The following is a 19,487-nucleotide window of genomic DNA, read 5'->3' on the forward strand; positions in this document are numbered from 1 at the left end:
TAAAACAGGCTAGTTGGTTAATGAACTCAGTTTTATGTTCCAATGTCCCTTATTGTTTATTATAAAACAATTTATGTATAGTACACGACAATATTTACTCACCTGTGACCAGGTAATCGTAATGAGCTTTTTTTTTTTTTTCTTAACCATACCATAATTTATTATATAGCACTTTAAATGTTTAATTGTATGTATGGGTGCTACCATGGTAATTACGTTGTCCGTATTGACACTAGTTGTGTCTATCATACAGATACAGACTGATTGATCATTCAGACCTTCTGCTCGCTTGTCTGATTCTTGCATTTAACAGTCTGCACAGTTTTGTCTTGATGCATGCTCAATCATCCAGGTAAGTAAATCCCGAAAGCTGACTGAACCCACTTATTCAGTGGACTAGTTTCAGTTATTGTGCAAATGTACTGTTTATAAGGTTGGGGAAACCTGCAGTCAGCTGAGACTGAAGAAGTCACTTGGATGAGTGACGAAAGCTTTGTCCCACTGAAAACGCTACGTCCAGATGAACAGAATCAACCTTTTGGGAGTCTGCACGGTTCTTTCATTAAAAAAAAACAAGAAAAAAAACAAAATATTCATGTTACAGGATAATACAATCAGCTGTTTGGTTGCCATTATAAGCTTCTGGTCTTTAAGTGTTGCTGTTATAATCTAAAGCATTTTTATTACATATCAGTGTGTTCTCATCCCTCTGTCTTGACTGCATATTTCCTTTGTTTAACAAGATATGAAGATATTGTTGCAGGATCCCTTTCCCCTCTTTCCTGATAGTTTAGGCTAAACCCACTATGATTAATTTCTGCACAAATTAATTAACATGTTTTAATACTAAACATATAAAAACGTAAAACGAATTTTTGTAAATTGAGTCTTTTTTTTTTGGCTAACTTTGTCATGCAAACTTTGTGTCATAACTGTGTAAATGTATACTGTCCTTCTGGATTTTTGACTCAGCATAGCTAGTGGGCCAGCATGTCAAAGCCTTAATCCAGTTTAGCATCCTTTAAAGCTCTTTATTGTGCCTAACAGATTGAAATTAGATTACATAGCAATGATTTAATTAGAACAAACAACATTAGTAGTAACAATTACATCATAGTGCTATCAGTTAAGAACAGCCTCACATGCTCTTACATGTGCTGTCACATAGTATATTTGGGTTACAGCATTCTTGACTTGAAAGTAAAACATGTTCTTGTTCCACGTATGGATGTTTCCTGAGCAAAATGCAGAAATCCTGATGGGGAATAAAGGCTGCAGGTCATTCACATAAGACGCAGTATCTTCAGTGCATGCATAAAAAAACATGTTAATGTTTAAGACACTGATAAATGATTCAAATCATGCAAAGTTAGGTGAATGCTGCTGTGCATGCCAACAGGCAGCCAATCCGGCTCGGGCTGTCTTCTGGTGGATTTCGCTCAGATGTCCTTGCCGCAGTCGGGGCACAGGATGTCGTCTTTGCACGTCAGGAAACCCCGACCAACCAGAGACACACAGCACCGTTTGCAGTTGAAGCAATCGTTGTGCCACTGGCGCTGCTCGAAAGAGATGTATTTGCTCCCCCCAAGACCTGAGATGGAGAGAGGAGTCAGTAAAGGGGAGTCTCATGATCTGGGTAATGAAATAACTCCGTAATTGATGGTGAGTGGATCCACGTAGGATGCTGAGGAGGGGTGGTTTATACTGTGATCGTCACCTAAAAGCAGTTAAGATTAAATTGCTTTTAAGTATGCTCCCATGATCAAAAGTTTGCAGTGTTAGATTTGTCTTGCTTCTGGGTGTGATATTTAAAGTGCTGCTTTAAGTGGCACTTATGGTTGCCCGTTGGCCCAAAATAAAAAGTGATGAAAGCCACGGCCAAAACCATTTAAACTTGTTATTCAGTCTTTGAAGACAAGTAGATAATTATTTGTTTAGTAGAATTTTGACATTGCATGATAAACTCCCTGAACATTTTATTAGGTAATGCAAATGGCTAATCAGACATAAAAGACGAACCGGCTAAAGGTTAAACGTAGTTCAAAAGGGGAACCTGGGACCAGTAAGGTGTACTAATTTACTCAGTCCTGAAGAATTAGGTTCATATGTTACAAAGAAACTACAAAAGAGTCCATAATTTCAAGCGTTCCCTTATATATTATTTTAAACTGATTTTGTGTTTACGCATAGTCACACTTATTTAACCTCTTAAGCCCCAACGCCCCCTGATACGGGGGCAAAAGGCAGGAGATCAGGTAGGCTTGGGGCTTAAGAGGTTAAGGGAGAATTCAGTTTCTGGAGAACAAACCTGAACTTCAACAAAAATAGAGGGTATTTTTACAGTGTACCATTGTCAGCAAATATCTTCAATGCTCACGCAAACAGCAGCTCCACTGGAATGTGGATGTCATGCTGCCAGATGAAGCTGCCAGTAGTTTAGTATAATTTAACAGGGAAAATTGTTAAAGTGTGGACTTAAAATCATAATTCCAGCATATTTCTAGTAATTCATTTTCCAATGAGTCTCGACTCAACATGCCAAGCACATTTGGACAAGAATCCCCTTTGTACAGTGGTCAAACTGATACCACAGCTAAATTAAGCACTGAACACTGTGGGCCATAAAAATTAAACGCGTAAAGCAAGAAAATGAAAAATTTAAAGGTGCAAAGTGTCGGTAACTCCCTGGTTATATGCTGGATGTGTAACATGAAGGGCAGTACTTCTGATATGAGTGTAGCATGACCTTTACCGCTGATTGGGGTGGTGCAGTAAGCACATTTCTTAGCAAACAGGTTGCAAAAGCAATCAAGGCAGTAGGCAAAGTCATCTCGAGAGGTGAACCTCTGGCCGGCCAGCTGCTGCTTGCACCCGATGCAAACAAAGCACTCCTTATGCCAAGGCTGGTCGTGGTAGTTCACACCTCCAGTGGTGATGGGCTGAAAAAGCGCATTTTACAAATGTTTAAATGACCAGCAGGGGGATAACTGTGGTTGTGAAAAGACCCAGTCCCAGGCTTCAAAACATGCTTTCACAAACAACCAGGTTATGTAACCGTAGCTACATGTTTTATACCATCTGCGTTGGACATATATTGAATCTTAAGGTCTAAAAATACCTTTTCAAATGTTTTTAATACCGTGTCAGAGCAGAAACACACTGATAATCCAGTTGTCAAGCATAAGCTAGAGCAAAAATTTTGAATAAGGTGAGAAATCGTTTAAAAGAACAAGACCAGGATTCCATGCCTTCGACTACAACTCTGTAACTCCCACTGAGTTAAATACTTTTCTCACTTGAGCAGCCAAACTTGTCACACGGGTACATCTTAAGCCCCCAAAGGCTCTTATCTATAGCTCATATAATGTCATGTTGCCTAGCAATTACAAAGAAATGGGTTTAAAAGACCTGTTTTTAACACTGATGCATCCATAAAGCTTGATAAATAACACTGTCATTTTTGATTTTACTATTTAAAAAACCCCAAACAAACAATGATTTATTTACACAACTTGAATAATGCATATTTTATACCATCATTAGGTTGCCTGGCAACCTCGTAGCAATGGGCTAAAGTGACCAAATTTTAGTATGCACATAAATTTCATTCAGATTTTCTCACTGTGATTAAGTATGATTAAATATTAGTGTGCAAACAATACTGTACATAAAAGTATTTTGCAGAAGGATGCATGCTGAAAGTGGTATTACGCCCAAATAAAGGTGCAAACATCACCCAGTATTGCACCCAAAGCTAAGCAAGTCTTAAACATTTAAGCCTTGCATAGTTTGCTATCCTTGGAAGTGACACTAGAAATTGAGGTATTTTGTTTGCTGTACTTGCTGTACTTGTGGATGTGAATTATCAAGCTACCACCATGTCATGTGATGTTGACTGAGAGGAACTGATCATCTTGTTTTTTAGTACTGTTCCTGTCTGTTTTGGTAATGTTGTTTGTAAAATAAAAAATCCTGTACAACTGCTCCTGTTATTTCATTTACCGCTCTTTGCCTTTGTAAACCAGTCTAACTTCACATTCTTGTCATTTTTGTGCATTTGTTGCCGACTTAGTCACAGGGGAGGCAGATGACTGCTCTCTCAGCTTTTAGCACAAAAAGACGCCTCCGATCCCTGCCTGTGTGACCATCTGTTTCCTGCCCAGAACTGTTACGTACCATGGATATGAATCTTTACCCGCCTTCATTGCATGTATTTTCATTATGGCAGCATTTACATTGATTTGGACCATTTATCAGGCCAAGTATACAGAGCATGTGTAAGACCTTTCTTTTTACATGTCAGACCAGTTGAATCTGCAGCTTAACAAACACAGCGATGATTATAAGCCACAGCGTGTCACTTTACCTTCTTGCAGTGGACGCACTGCAGAGCAAACTGCTTCTCATAGCAAGGCAGACAGTAGTTGTTGGCATCCTTCTGGACAAAGCTCCTGGTGCCAATGGGCTGCTGGCAACGGTTGCAGGTGAAGCAACTCTCATGCCAACTGTTGCCCTTATGCTCCATCTTTTTAGAGCCTGGTGGGTGCACAGGACGGAGAAGGAGAGAGAGTGACTAAAAAATGTAATTTATTAATTTAATCCATCTGGTGCTGATGTATCGCTGTGTTGTCATTTGGGAAATCTCCAACTTGCTAAAGCGGCTGTGGCTGTAAAAACTCAGTAGCGAAGGTCATACTCTAGTCTACTCATAGCCCACACTGCAAACGCTACAACACTTTTGCAAGTGGGACACTGGACTATTTTATCCCTCCATGTTCATATCATTATTGTAGTGGAGATTGTTTCCTATTGATATCAACAATTTGACGAATAAATTGTATATTAGAATTTTGTTGGCTGCCATCTTGACAGCTGAAATTGTTGGTCAGACCTAGAATCTGTGTGCGCTACAGTAAGCTTAGAGTTTCCTGACCTGGCATGATGTTCTTCAGACACGCGTGGCACTTGGCAGAGTACTCGTTGCTGTAGCACTCGATGCACATGAGCATTTCATTTTTGGTGGCAAAGGGCCGATCGAACAGAGACCGGCTGCACTTGGTGCAGAGGAAGCAGTCGCTGTGCCAGTGGCGATCCTTGTACGACAGATCCTGCAGAGACAAACACTGTCAGGTTCTGTAGTTCGTGGAAATATTTAAGCAATGGCAAAAACAAGAATCACTGTAAGAAAAATGTAGCAGTTGAAATGTGGGTATTTTACCTTGCTTGTGCAGCTGATGAGCTTCTGGCACACTTCACAAGTGTTGGAGAATAGCGTCTCATAGCACTTGATGCAGTAGGGCTTTTCCTCCTTCAGGATGTACTTATGGCCGTACAGGGACTCCTGACACTCTGTGCAATCATAACGCTCGCCCATTGCGACTCTTCTGAGTCCTATGCTCTGTAAGACAGTGCTATAAACGTTGCATAACTGCAGCCACACACAGGAGCAATCACTGGCTCAAATGTAATCACATTTGTACAATTATAGACTTTTCTACAAAAGAATCACAGTACTATCTCAGGACCACGTGGCACATATTAATGATCATCATTCCTTTATGAGCACGTGTAACCTAACTGGAATTCCTGTGAAGTTAATAAAGCACTACACTCAGCAAATTAGCTAAAGGAATGTCACCGATAACTCTGAAAATGGGGCTGAAATGAAGTATAAACTCAACTCTTCAATAGAGTCTAAAACTAATATTAAAAGTAGGTAAAAAACAAAAAACACATGATGGAAAATCAGTGAGAGTATTGATGGAGGAGGAGTAAAAGATAAAGGGCCATTGAAGAATGATTTACAGTTAAATTCTTGCTTTAAGAAGTGGTGGATTTAAAGAAAGTCCCTATATCCACTATTTTCCCCAAATATATTTCAAACTCAGCGCCCACCATATTCCTCTGTAGCCTTTGTGCCTTTTTTATTCTGGCTTCTCTCAATATATATATGTGCTTCTGTGACTTATACATCCTCTCTGCCATCTATACTTTTTCTCTACCATCTAAGCAAACAGAACAACCACTGTATACTTAATAGCCCCACATTAACAACCTCTAATCCTTTGTTAATCCTCAGTCCTTTCAGTACTTTCCAACCCCCCCCCCCCCCCAGTCCCACCCAATGGGACCCCTTCATAAACCATTAATACCTCACAAACCTTTTGTAGACCTTCATAAACTATTTATACCTCTTCACGCATCCTCAAATACCTTATCTGCGCCTTAACTTGTCATACTCTCAATTAACCCTCAAAAGCTTCTATAAACCCACTGTGGCTATGCCTCTACCTATGTACTTATTCATAAACCCTTCGTGCCCTTGAAAATTCATGTGTCGTCTTCTTTAAACTCTTTAAAAACTATTGCATCATCTATACCCTATCATAAACCCTTCATATTTTTTGATATTAAAAGTTTCTTTACCATTCTTCTCTACCTTTTAAAGTCTTGGTACATTTGTTGGGAACCCTTGTTTCTTTGACACTGTCTTATAAACCTTTAAGAACTGTGTACCCTTTTCTAAATCCTTTCTACCCTCTACAGATTCCCTTCATAGCGCCATCTAATCTATGAACCTTTTACACTATCTGAATTCCACTAAAAAACATGAGTACTTTGCTATAAATCCCATTTCTACCTTTGTTCCTCTTACTGTACTTTCATAACCATTCCTCAGTAAGTCTTTTTGTGCCCAATACATCTCTTTAATTGAGTTTATTTAAATGTCATTATGTCATGGTGTACTGGCCAAATACCAGACAAATGTTTTAGAATTTACTGAAAAAAGTCTGTGTTCACTTTTCCCTCACTCCCCCTAAAAAGTTGCTCAACAATTAATCCGCTAAACCTCCAGAGAAAGTTGAATAATATTCAGCTAATCATGGGAAATTTACAAATACATCAACTATTACTATACAAAATTTATCATGATGCAGATTTAATGAATGATTCAATTAGCGAGTAAAGCAACTCAACATAAAATCTTACCGGCGTATCAGAAAGGCAGCTTGGTAGCAGTTGAAGACCCGAGGTGTCTACTGAGCACTGAGCATCTCCTTTATACAGCCCAGGCATGATGTGACCCACACTGGGGCGTGGAGGCGGAAGCAGTGGTCTGACCAGAGTGGGCAGGTTAAATTCAGACGGGTATAAAGTCGAACCAAAAAGCTGCAAATCCCAGAAAATCCTGCTGTGAAAAGCTCAAAACAAACTCTACCAAATAAAAAAGGATCTGTGATGAGCTTTAGTTTGACGTTTGCCCATTTATAAATAACACTTGTTTTTCCTACCCATTATAAAACTTGTGAGGGTGACTCCAAACGTGAGATAATAAGATAATAACGGCTGTGCTGGTCTTTAGTGGTTTATCTGCAGGTTTCATGCACATTTTGCCCAGAGGATTTTCCATTTTAATGACCATCCATCCATCTTCATCTGCTTTATCCGGGGCCGGGTCACGGGGGCAGCAGCCTAAGCAGAGAAGCCCAGACCTCCCTCTCCCCAGCCACCTCCTCCAGCTTATCTGGAGGAACACCAAGGCGTTCCCAGGCCAACCGAGAGATATAATCTCTCCAGCGTGTCCTGGGTCTGCCGCGGGGCCTCCTCCCGGTGGGACATGCCCGGAACACCTCACCCAGGAGGTGCCCAGGAGGCATCCTTGTCAGACGCCTGAACCACCTCAGCTGGCTCCTTTCGATGTGGAGCAGCAGCGGCTCTACTCTGAGCCCCTCCCGGATGGCTGAACTTCTCACCCTATCTCTAAGGGAGAGGCCAGCCACCCTTCGGAGGAAGCTCATTTCCGCCGCTTGTATCCGCGATCTCGTTCTTTCGGTCACTACCCACAGCTCGTGGCCATAGGTGAGGGTAGGGACGTAGATCGACCGGTAAATTGAGAGCTTCGCTTTTACATTCAGCTCCCTCTTCACCACGACGGACCGGTGCAGCGTCCGCATCACCGCAGCCGCCGCACCAATGCGTCTGTCGATCTCCGGCTCCCTTCTCCCATCACTCGCGAACAAGACCCCGAGGTACTTGAACTCCTCCACTTGGGGCAGGAACTCATCCCCGACCCGGAGTGGGCACTCCACCCTTTTCCGGCTGAGAACCATGGCCTCAGATTAGGAGGTGCTGATCCTCATTCCCGCTGCTTCACACTTGGCTGCGAACCGTTCCAGTGCGAGCTGGAGGCCCTCACCCGATGAAGCCAACAGAACCACATCATCCGCAAAGATCAGAGATGAGATCCTGAGGCCACCAAAGCGAAAGCCCTCCGCCACTTGGCTGCGCCTAGAAATCCTGTCCATAAAAATTATGAACAGAATCGGTGACAAAGGGCAGCCCCTTATGAAGAAAACATCGAGGGAACAGTTTACCCTGCCCGGGATAGGGTTACCGGGGCCCCGCCCTAGAGCCAGGCCCGGAGGGTGCCCGAGGGCAAACGTCTGGTGGCCGGGCCTTACTCCATGGGGCCCGGCCGGGCACAGCCCAACAAGGGCACATGGGCCCATCCTCCCGCAGGCCCACCACCCGCAGGAGGCGCCATAGGGGTCGGGTGCATTGTGTGCCGGGCGGTGGCCAGGAGCGGAGGCCCTGGCAGACTGATCCCCGGCTGCCAACACTGGCAATCGGGACATTTTAATGACTTTAAACTAATTTTCATATCCTGTTTTATACATCGGCTGCGCAAACTAAAAATACAAAGGAACTTTGCTGCATCCTAATATGAGAGATGAGGCAGAGCATTTGTCTTCTGTCTAAGCCGATTTTGGTGAAACTTGTGAAGAGGTAAGGATTAAAGAAGAAGAACCAGTTAAATTTTGACGTGTATCCGGATCACATTCTTTGAAATTGTGAAATAGAGCGTTGTACTTCTTAAAGAGCTGCCTTGTATCATTTCCTGATGTAATTAAATCTTGGATGAATTTCTGCCCGTCTGTCTGTCATTGCATGACTTCTACAGTAAAAAGGTTGCGAGTGGAGTTTTACTTAATGTAAAGTGTAGAAGTAAATTTAAATCTAATTTGATATACAAAGAGGTGTTTACAAAGGTTATAAAGCTAGTTATGTAGCTATTTGGTGGTTATGTGTTTTGATATTTACATGTTTGCACGTTTGAATGTTTAGACATGCATGTTCAAACCAGTAATAAGTATGTGTTATATCTACCTGGTTGTTTTCCTGTTTTGATCTGAGTATAAGATTTCCTGGTTTCTGAGAGGCCAGTGAAGTATTCATGAGGGCGGCACACAGGAAGTGTGGGTTGTTGTTGCGGTGTGCTGAGAGTAAAGAGGCTGCTAAAAAGTTATCCGTCTCCATCTTGCTGTTTCTAATTATTCAGAGAGATTCCAAACCATCTAGTGAACCCTCACGTTACATCTGGTGGCAGCGGTGGGATTTATTTTCTTGAGGGCTCTGTGTATTTGGTGATTTCTACTCCCAAGCTGCGGATAGGATCGTTTTTTTTTCCCGCTCGGATTTATCCCTCTCTGTGAACAGCTGATGAACTGAAAATAATAACAGTAATAATTTTTGGAGATAGTAAGGATTGTTGCAGCTTTTCTCTCTGTTTTTGTGATTTTTGTGATTTTTTTGAGCTGGATATTTGTTGGGAACATGTCAGCTGACGAGAGTGAATCTGTGCATGAACTGCGCTCTTCTCCTGTGCCACATTCGAGGTCAGTGGATGCAATACGGACTGTTGCTGCTCCCGCCCACCATACCGTCTCCAGTGCCCTGACAATAGATCTTCCACCTGTTTGTAAAGGAGATGGGACTGAATCTTTTACTAGTTGGTCTCGTCGCTTTGAAGTGGCAGTGCAAGCTATGACTCCACCTGAGGTAGATTTGGCAACTGTGATGTCCTCTGTTCTGCCTACTCGTCTAGCAGATGCTGCATTTTTGTACTGGGACAGTTTTCCTTCATCAACCCAGAAAGACTATGATCTAGTGAAGGATAAGCTGAAAGAGGTTTTCGGTCCAAAATATTCTCTGCCATTCTTCCAGACACATGTGAATACTCGCCCCTGGAAACCAGGTGAAAGTTTAGATGTATACAGCGCAGAAATTACCCGTCTTGTGCTTGAAGCTTTCCCTAACTATGACTACAATGCCTTGAAAGGTGAAAAATTTCGCCGTTTTGTTGCTGGGTTGGACCCCACCTTGCAATCTAAGATTCATGAGATGGGTGCAGAGGATCTCAACGGAGCCCTGCGCATTGCCAGCCGTTGTGAGAGAGCACGGGCACATTGCAACTTACAGCTGTAGGATCCTCTCATATTCCGTCTTCGGAACAGGTTGCTATGATACGTCCTCAGCCTACTGATGCTAAACTTCTTCAAGCGGTTGAGGAGCTCACGCTTACTGTAACCAGCCTGAAACATGAAGTACAGCAGTTACGGGAGAAACAGAGTTACCTTGCCCAACGTTTGGACTCCAGTCATGATAGATCCTCCTCTTCCAATGTTCAGTACAGCACCCGCAGTGCATCCCCGTCGCCTTATCATGCCAGACAACATCCCAGAGACTACTGCTCGCCTGAGAGGCGTTATCATTGTGATCCAGAGTCTCACTGTGAACGTCCTTCTTCCCCTGTTCCCCAGAGGTTCAATGAGTGGGACAAATGTGAGAAACATGATCAACGCACATACCATTCCCAACAGCCCTCCCAGTATTCCAGGTACAATTACCCTGACAATAACCGACGCAGTCCCAGTCCGGCTCCGCGTAGAGTTAGAGATGCCGGGTCCTACAGTAGGACCAGTGTTCGTTTCCAGTCCCGGAAAGGCCTGCACATTTTACCTCCGGGCCACAGGGAAACTTTCATTAGCTGCTGTTGAGGGGCAAACATCAGCTACAGTATCAGAGCCCCAAAACCACATCCCCCAGTTCCCCTCAGAATCTGGTGGATCAGTCTCCTCTAACGTTTTGGCTATTGTCGAGGGCATTGAAGTGTGTGCTCTAATTGACTCTGGTTCCTTTGTCTCCCTTGTGAGTGAAGATTTTCGAAACTCTCATCCAGCTTTGAAAAAACGGCCTATGGTAGCATCCTCTGTGCCAGCTCGTTCGGTCAATGGAGAACATCTGGAAATCTTAGGCAAGTTAACCGTTGGTATTAGGCTTGGGACTCAGGTATGGCAGCAGGACTTTGAAGTCCTCAGAGGTGCTTACCAGCCAGTCATTCTAGGTTGGGATTTTCTGCAGAGGCACCATGCTCTTCTCGACCTCAAAAACAAAGTACTGCAACTGTGGGACATGAAAATTCCCCTGTTGCCCAAAGGCCATGAGGTGGCTGCCTGCTGTAATGTTTCTGTGTTAGCGCCAACCAAAATTCCAGCTATGAGCGAAACTCTGATCACAGCCTGTGTGTCAGCAGCCACACCGGCTTCTCCTGTTCCAACAGACTACTATGGTGTCTTGATCCCTAATCCAACATGTGACATTGTTGTGGCTCACACTCTCAGTGAAGTTCAGAATGGTACTACAGTGGTTCGAATGCTTAAACCCTCCAGTGGTTTCATTCCCTGACTTCACATTGCCATTTTCTCTGTATACTGATGCTTCAAGCACAGCGATTGGCAGTGTACTAGCTCAAAAACAGGGACAGCAAGAGAAAGTCATTGCCTATGCTAGCCATGCGCATACAAAGGCAGAAAGAAAGTGGTCGACTTATGATCGAGAACTCTGGGCCATTGTTTGGGCAGTTAGACATTTTCGTCACTATCTCTACAAGCAGCCATTTGTTATTGTCACGGATCACAAGCCCCTCCTGGGTCTTCGGAAAATACCCATTGACCGTGATAGAACTGGTCGCCGTGCTCGCTGGGCTCTTGAACTCGATCCTTTTGAATGGACTGTGATTCATAAAGATGGCCATCGCCACCTCACTGCGGACGCACTGTCATGTCGCCCTGTCACTGGTGAAACCGTAGAGCAGGACACAGTCTGCACTGCTTCTGCTACCTTGAAACCTGAATAGAGGTGCGTAGGTCCTGCAGGCCCGCCCAACCATAGTCCCTGCAGTACTGACCAAAATCACATTCCATGCAATGACTTTTCTGATCCGCGACTGCAGTGTGCAGTGTTATCTGTTTCATCCACATTTGTGCTTGAGCTGCCTGAAGATGATCTCAAAAGTGAACAACAAAAAGATCCTGTACTGTCAGAAGTCATTGGCTGGAAAGCTAAGGGTCGGAAACCACCCTACTGGCGTATGAAAAAATGCCCACCTCAGGAAAAAGTGCTATGGCATGAGTACTCTAGACTTACCTTCCACAATGGCTTACTCTGTCATAAAGCTTTCAACCCGTCCCAAAAGTCAGTGTTGCATCAGTTGGTTGTTCCTGAATCTTTAAAAGACACTGTCCTACAGCTGCTGCATGGCAACCCAGTGTCCGGTCATCTATCAGCAGATAAGGTCCTGAAATGTGCTCAGCAGCTATATTACTGGCCATTCATGTCACGTGACATCAGAATATGGTGCACACAATGCACTCCATGTGATGCCAGACGGAATCCCACACCTCATCACAGAGCTCCAATGAAAACAATTGTTGCTACGGAGCCATTTCAAAAGGTGGCAGCTGACATACTTGAACTCCCCATTACGAGTCGTGGCAACAGGTATGTGCTCGTTGTTCAAGACTATTTCTCGAAATATGTCAATCTCTATGCTATCCCAGACCAACGTGCCACAACAGTTGCAAAATGCCTGTTTGACAACTTCATCTGTCAGCATGGCGTCCCTGAAATGCTACATACAGACCAAGGACGTCAATTTGAATCTGACCTGGTGAAACATCTGTGTCAGCTGCTAGGCATCCAGAAGACACGGACCAGCCCATATCACCCTCAATGCGACGGTATGGTTGAGAGGTTCAACCGAACACTTATTGACCAGTTAGCTAAGTTACTCCTTCAGCAGCCTGGCGAATGGGATGACTGCCTCAATCAAGTTGCTTTGGCTTACAACACCAGTCCTCACTCTACCACGGGGTTTACGCCATTTTTTCTCACACATGGACATGATGCATGGATGCCTGCTAATATGCTGTTGCCTACCAACATGCCAGCATCATCTACTTCTGCTTCTCCTGCTGACTACGTCACCCAGTTGACTCAGAGACTTCAGTCTGCCTTCAGCACTGCTGCATGGAACAGAGATTGTGCCCACACCCAGCAGAAACAACTGTACGATAGGGGCATCAAACACACTCTTTATGTTCCGGGTGACTTGGTGTGGTTAAATGACCCCACTACAGCAAAGCAGAAACTTGCTCCACATTGGAAGGGCCCCTTTGAGATATTGGAGTGCCTTGGAACAGATGGAGAAAACCCTGGTGTCACGTACAGGATTCGCTACCTCCTGGACCAATCAGACAAGACTCAAATTGTTCACTACAATCATCTCAGGCCTTACAAAGCACCTGTCCCTAAAGGTGGAACCAACTCGCCTGCTCGTGACATACCTGCACAGCCCCAGATTCCACAATTGACTGCATTATCAGGTGCTTTGCCCTTCACAGCTTCAAAATCTGCAGCTAAAGGGAGCTGGAATGTTCAGGGCCGCAGCCCTGCAACTTCATCAGACCCTCAGGTTTGTCAGCCACCACTTCTAAACCAGTCACGACCCCATTCCCACTCTCCTTTGTCCCCTTCTCCTCGGTCTGAGACTGTAACAACTCCCCCCTCTGGCCATGTGGTGATACACCAATCAGACATTGTCCCTTCAACTCCTCATCGATTATCTGGTGTTTCACGGCGATGTGGGAGACGTCAAGTTGTGCCTCCCAGATACCTCAAGGACTATGTTTTGAACTGAACTTGTTTTTGGTTTTGCTGTTGTTTTATTGTTGTCCCCTTTGCTCGCAGTATGTTGTTTTTTTCCTTTTCTGTAGGGAAATGGGGACGTTTCTTATGTGAGGGGGGGAGGAAAATGTAAAGTGTTGAAATAAATTTAAATCTAATTTGATATACAAAGAGGTGTTTACAAAGGTTATAAAGCTAGTTATGTAGCTATTTGGTGGTTATGTGTTTTGATATTTACAAACCATCTAGTGAACCCTCACGTTACATTAATAAATAAAAATCAGAGGTGACTGCTGTGAAGTTTCATTCACATTCTGAAGACTGTTTCTCATTGTGAGCCTCAAACTTGTGTTTTCTCCAGACACTGATTATATTTTAATTTAGACTTTTATGTCTCTTATCAGTGAAATACTAACATATTATTATTTTTCAGTTTCCTTAGCTCTGAAGTTTAGAGTTTTGGATCATTTCCGTATACTTTTTTCTATGTATGTATGGACTGGAATTCTATTTGTATTATTAGTCTGTGTAGAGACTGACATAGGTATTTTTTTTTCCCTGGTTAAATTATATTTTGTTAACTCTGACTTTGTCTGGTTTGGTTCTTGACCAAATAGCTAGAGGACCAAACAAATAGCAAATCCTGTTAGATAGTTTAACCCGCTGAACATCAGCTTTGAGTTTTGTTTAAAGTGCTACAGCTTCACTAGCATGCGTGCGGGCTCATAAGTTTGTTTCTGTAGACCTGGTTGTCAATAGGGTTAGTTGACTCAACTCATGTCAAGACGTGGGTTTAAATGGAGATAAAGAATACAACAAAAACATACCACACAGAGGAAGATTTTGCACAAACATGTCTGCTACTCTTTGTACACTGAAAAAAGTGATATTGGCTCCTTTTAGATATAGCATATTTTATTTTGGTATATCTTTTTAATTCAAATGGGTAATTCCTGTCTACATATATAATTTGAGTAACTCCAGAATACATTCCCTGCGTTTTAATCCAATAAATTTTAGTTAATTAAATGTAGCTCAAAATGCTTAAGTATGTTTTTCATAGCATCCTGCTGGGCCATTTTGCGCATGCGTTAGGACAGGCCACCATTTTGCGCGCGGACTGAAAAAGCGGACGGTTTGTGTGCTGCAAGCGGGCTAGGTGGTCTAGCTTCGGTAAGTAAACCTTTTACGGTCGTTTTTGTTTTATTTTTTTTTACCTCAGTCAAAGCATGTTGACTCTTTAAGACGTGTGCACATGGAGAAAGAAGTCTAAGTAGTTGTACACCTCTGAACTTTGTCGTGATTTGACTTAAGCTAGCTATGTGCTCTATTAGCTACTGCTCTATTAAAAGAGTAATTGTATTGATGAAAACTGTTATGTTAAAATGTCATGTTTTTAGCTTAGTTCTGGTGGCACACTTTGTACTAACAAATTATGAAACGAGGCAATTTCTCTGTTGTAGTTAGCTGTAAAATTCATACAGACAGCCTGCAGTTTTAAATTGAGAAATCGTCCCTCCCGCCACAACATTGGCATTAAGAAATAGTCGGGCGGGGGAGGGGGCTTCTGAACGCACCTGCACAGTCAGGGGTGCGGTAGGAAATAAATAAGTAGGATTGGCGTTGCACAACGTCTTTTGTGCAGAAACAAATAATGGTTGTAAACTGTGGAGGAGAATAACTCAGTGGTTGCCAATAATGTGAGATCAAAAGGCACTGAGAGTGATGTTTGTCAGGACTGAAATTAACTCAGAAAAGAAGTTGCTTCACTTGATAGAGCTGTTGAGTGCGAGACCTGTCAGCGGTCTGGTTTAGCATTTGAAACATCGCTACGTGCGTCCAAACCGCTGCATTTAATCTCAGAAAAAACTAACACAGAGAAGTAAAGCAAGTGTGTAAGTTCATCTCTGTATGTTTGCATAGTATTTCCATGTTGAGCTTAACAACCGATGTATGGAGCCACAGCTGGACTGGCTGTCGGAGTTTTGTATTGAGGGGGAAAGGAAGCGATTTGTTTCGTACTTCAGCTAGAATGAAAAAAGACACAAAGCTGGAGTTATAAGGTGTCTTTACGCTGAACAGCCACAACTTCTTCCCTCATTCTCCCCCCTCCCTCTCCTGTTGCTACTTCAATCATGAAACTGATCAATTATCAGCTGATAGGCTTTTCTGTCGCTAGTCCCGTCTCTGTCGTTTGTTAATTGCCTAGTTTGCGCTAGAAAGAGGAAAACAGCAGATAAACAATAGCAGCACGTTTAAGCTTGATAAGCTAGAATTTTTTTTTAATATTACTTTCTAGTATCCACTTGTGTTTTCTGGAGCCACAACCGTAATAGCTGCTGGTCATGATATCAGTTTGGATATGTGCTGAGAAGGAAACATGAAGGTGAAACCAGGAGATGTTTTTACTGAATCATTAGAGCTGAAGAAACAGGTTTACCTTTTAGGTGACATGAATGAGTTGAAGGGAAGTTATGAACTGTTTCTGAGAGACAAATAACACCAGGATCCTTGTGGCTGACAGCTGGTAACTGTGCAGGGGCAGGTCTAGCAAAGTGTTGCTAGGGGGCCAGGTAGGGCATTAACAGGGAAAGGGGGGCACAAATAAATAATTTTCTTTCTTATTCTCATTTAAAATGTCTAGCTTTTAATAAATAATTATCTAAATCTTACAACCAAAGTGGTGATCTGGTTAAATGTATAGAAATCCATTATTGTATGTAGTAAATATTAAGTCTAATATATACCCTAGTAATAGTAGTACATAAAGCACTTTTTCCTTTGGGAAGGTACCATCTGTGCTGTCTGCAACTGTATTGAAGAAAAATGTTGAATTTAATTATTGTAGAAAAGTTGATTTCTGTGCATTAAAGTAGATTACGTCAATTAAGCATTATGAGGCAGAGGGTGGGGGGTGGTTTCTTAATATTTTTGCTGGGAGTTGGCAGCCCTATTAGTTAGGTTGTTTAATATTTTTATGTACTGTTTAGAATACCCAAATAAGGAGGATGGTGTAAGTTTTTTAGGTTGATCAGCATTGCTGAAGTATAAAATATTTTGGGAGCAGTGTATTTTTTGCATACAGGTATAACAGAATAGTTTTAATGTTTTTTTTTTTTTTTTTAACTTAGTATGAACTTATACAAAATGCAGCAAAATATTTATAAAAAAAAAAACAGTTTTATTTTTTATAAAATACACTATATCGGATTCATATCAGCATCGGCATATAATCAAATTTATGATATCGGTATCGGACATAAAAAAGTGGTATCGTGCCATCTGTAGTTTGTACAGAAGCGCAAGTAAGATTTGTTTTGTTACAAGGGAGTATCATGAAGTGGCTTGGAAATGGTAATTGTTTGTCTTTCTAAAGTCCTCATTTTAATTTTTTGTATTTGTTTTCCTTTTCTGGCAGATTTTCATCTCCTTATGTGTTATTGTTTATTCAAGGAAACGGTGTTATTTTGGTAAGTACATGCAAATTTCTTACATATTTATCACGACAGTATTGCAGTGACAAGTTTATCTATCTCATCTTAAGGGTTCTTGTGATTATTAATATTGATATTAATTAATATCAATTAATACATATGACTAATATAGTTTAAGAAAAGATGCCTCTATATTTTGTACAGTTTTTTTTTTTTTTTTTTTAAAGACTAGGGCATAGAACACTGATTCCATGTGTTGCCAACAGTTCCCATCCTTTAGAGCAAATTATTTAAAGTTGAACATGAAAGTTGCTGGCTGTAACATATTAGTTTTTGTTTTTTTCTTTTATTTGATTGTTCAATTGGCACTGTTATGGTATTGCTTTCTAACCTGATCAGATTTTAGGTGCACTCTAGATCAATGTTTCCCAACCCTGTTCCTCAAAGACCTCTGTCCTGCATTTTTTAGATGTCTCCTTGCATCGTCACACTGATTTGAATTAATGTTTAGCCTAATTTCTTTAAGTTGTGCACAAGTCTGTCACTGACACAGTTAATATGCCAGGGTGCACTGAAGCAGAGAAACATCAAAAATATGCAGGATGGACATCCTCAAGGAACAGAGTTGGGAAAAGAATGCTCTAGATAATACAGCCTACAAGCATACTTCTAAGATGCATCCATTCTTGTAGGTTAACCACGGCTAAAGCTTTCTTTGTGTAAAGTACTAAGTGTGTTTTTTGTTTTTGTTTCAAATTTTCTCTCTTTGTTGTATGTCCAGTTTATGTGGAAGTGTAAAGACTGCAGTGCAGAAGTTTCTAGACGATCAGAACTTCTTAAGCACTATAGACTGAAACATAGTCATTTTGGGCGTGGCCATCACATTAAGTGCCTATATCCTGAGTGTCCATGTCTTTTAAAGACTTGGAATTCACTTCTGACACACTTGTCAAGGAATCATAGCAATACCTCAGAGCACTCTGACAAATTTGCAACTTTTTCCTGTCAGTTATGTGGTTGTAGTGAACTAGGAACAGAGCGTGAATATTTTGTGCACATTAGCCGTCATTTAAAAAACAATGAGACAGTAACATGTATGTTTAAAGGTTGTGACTACAAATCAAATATTTACAGTACCTTTAAGTCACACAAAAGTCGCAAGCACAGTTTACACTTGCTGGTAGACTTCAAAGAGGATATTGTCAGAGGATCTTTTGCAACTGAAACTGCAGAGCATGATGCTTCAAATGCTGAGGAATTGTGGGGTGACGAACAGCCTGTTGATTTAGAGACATCAAATGATCATGAAGACGTAGTTCAGCTAAAGCTTGCGGCAGTGTTATTAAAACTAGAAAATATTTTTCACGTTCCAAGTGCTGCAGTTGATGAACTTTTGGAGGAATTTCAGTATTTGTTGGGCACAGCATCTTTGTGTAGTGCAGCAAACGTTATCCAAGACACATTGAACAGTCACAGCTTGCAAATAGACCAGTCAGTCATTGAAGAACTTGCATCTGCACTGTGTACATCTAACCCTGTGTATAAATCGGTAGGTAAAGGCTGTCCCCTAGCAACATCCTTTAAGCGCAAAAATTTCTACAAGGAAAATTTTAAAGTTGTAGAGCCTGTAGAGTATGTGTTGGATGAAAAAAATAAAAGAACATTTCAGTATGTTCCAGTTTTAAAGGTTTTACAGCAGCTTTTCAGTGATTGCCACCTTCTTGCTAAGGTTTTGGATGGTAGTCGCATAACAGAACAAAGTGGGGAAGAAGTGATTTACAGGTCTTTTAGGGAGGGGTTGTTTTTCAAAGAAAACAGTTTTTTATCAGCAGGTGAATTGCGAGTTTTACTGAATTTGTATATTGACGATTTTGAGATTTGCAATCCACTTGGCACTTCCCGTAAAAAGCACAAAATCTGTGCCATATATTGGACTCTTAGCAATTTACCACCTGCTTGCCATTCATCACTGACTTCCATTTATCTGGCTTTACTCTGCAAGTCTGAAGATGTGAAGACATATGGATATGAAAAGATTCTAGAGCCCTTGTTGAGTGATCTTGTTACTTTGGAAAGTCAAGGGATTTTTATTGCACATCTTGGAGAATTTGTCAGGGGCACAATACAGTGTGTCATAGCAGATAATTTAGGAGCACACAGTATTTCTGGATTTATTGAGAGTTTTTCAGGTGAATACTTTTGCAGATTTTGTGAGGCCAAAAGATCTGATATTCAAGAAACAGAGGT

The 19,487-nt window shown here is 41.8% G+C and overlaps 2 protein-coding genes across 3 annotated transcripts in view; one reads left to right on the forward strand and one right to left on the reverse strand.

Moving 5' to 3' along the window:
• Window positions 1–13: 13 nt before the first annotated feature.
• Window positions 14–19,487, forward strand: part of LOC102783311 (PI-PLC X domain-containing protein 1-like) — a 42,946-nt gene continuing 23,472 nt past the window's right edge. The window contains exon 1 of the mRNA XM_006792840.3: window positions 14–112. The gene's annotated coding sequence lies outside the window, so the exon portion shown is untranslated. The remainder of the gene's footprint in view (window positions 113–19,487) is intronic.
• LOC102783597 (four and a half LIM domains protein 2) lies at window positions 1,035–7,077 on the reverse strand. 2 transcript variants are annotated; one of them, XM_006792841.3, is made up of 6 exons: window positions 6,991–7,077; window positions 5,219–5,398; window positions 4,934–5,108; window positions 4,367–4,536; window positions 2,753–2,939; window positions 1,035–1,591 (listed from the first exon to the last, which is right to left on the reverse strand). In XM_006792841.3, the coding sequence occupies exons 1-6, from the start codon at window positions 7,075–7,077 to the stop codon at window positions 1,440–1,442; spliced, it is 951 nt and encodes a 316-aa protein (XP_006792904.2). In that variant the 3' UTR covers window positions 1,035–1,439. The 2 variants fall into 2 exon arrangements, with proteins under 2 accessions (XP_006792904.2, XP_087691808.1); XM_087835682.1 differs by lacking the exon at window positions 1,035–1,591 and having other exon boundaries at window positions 2,577–2,939.

This window comes from Neolamprologus brichardi, chromosome 23 (assembly GCF_056152115.1).
Source record: "Neolamprologus brichardi isolate AB-2024 chromosome 23, ASM5615211v1, whole genome shotgun sequence".
NCBI classification, from domain to species: Eukaryota; Metazoa; Chordata; class Actinopteri; order Cichliformes; family Cichlidae; genus Neolamprologus; species Neolamprologus brichardi.

What these genes read in the sequence shown, in the direction of transcription:
- LOC102783597 (XM_087835682.1), bottom strand. Translation starts at nt 7,077, where the DNA reads ATGCCTGGGCTGTATAAAGGAGATGCTCAGTGCTCAGTAGACACCTCG. An exon ending in TCATCAGCTGCACAAGCAAG is followed by an intron (nt 5,109 to 5,218) that starts GTAAAATACCCA and finishes TTGTCTCTGCAG; the next exon opens with GATCTGTCGTACAAGGATCG. An exon ending in AGTGCGTCCACTGCAAGAAG is followed by an intron (nt 2,940 to 4,366) that starts GTAAAGTGACAC and finishes GCGCTTTTTCAG; the next exon opens with CCCATCACCACTGGAGGTGT.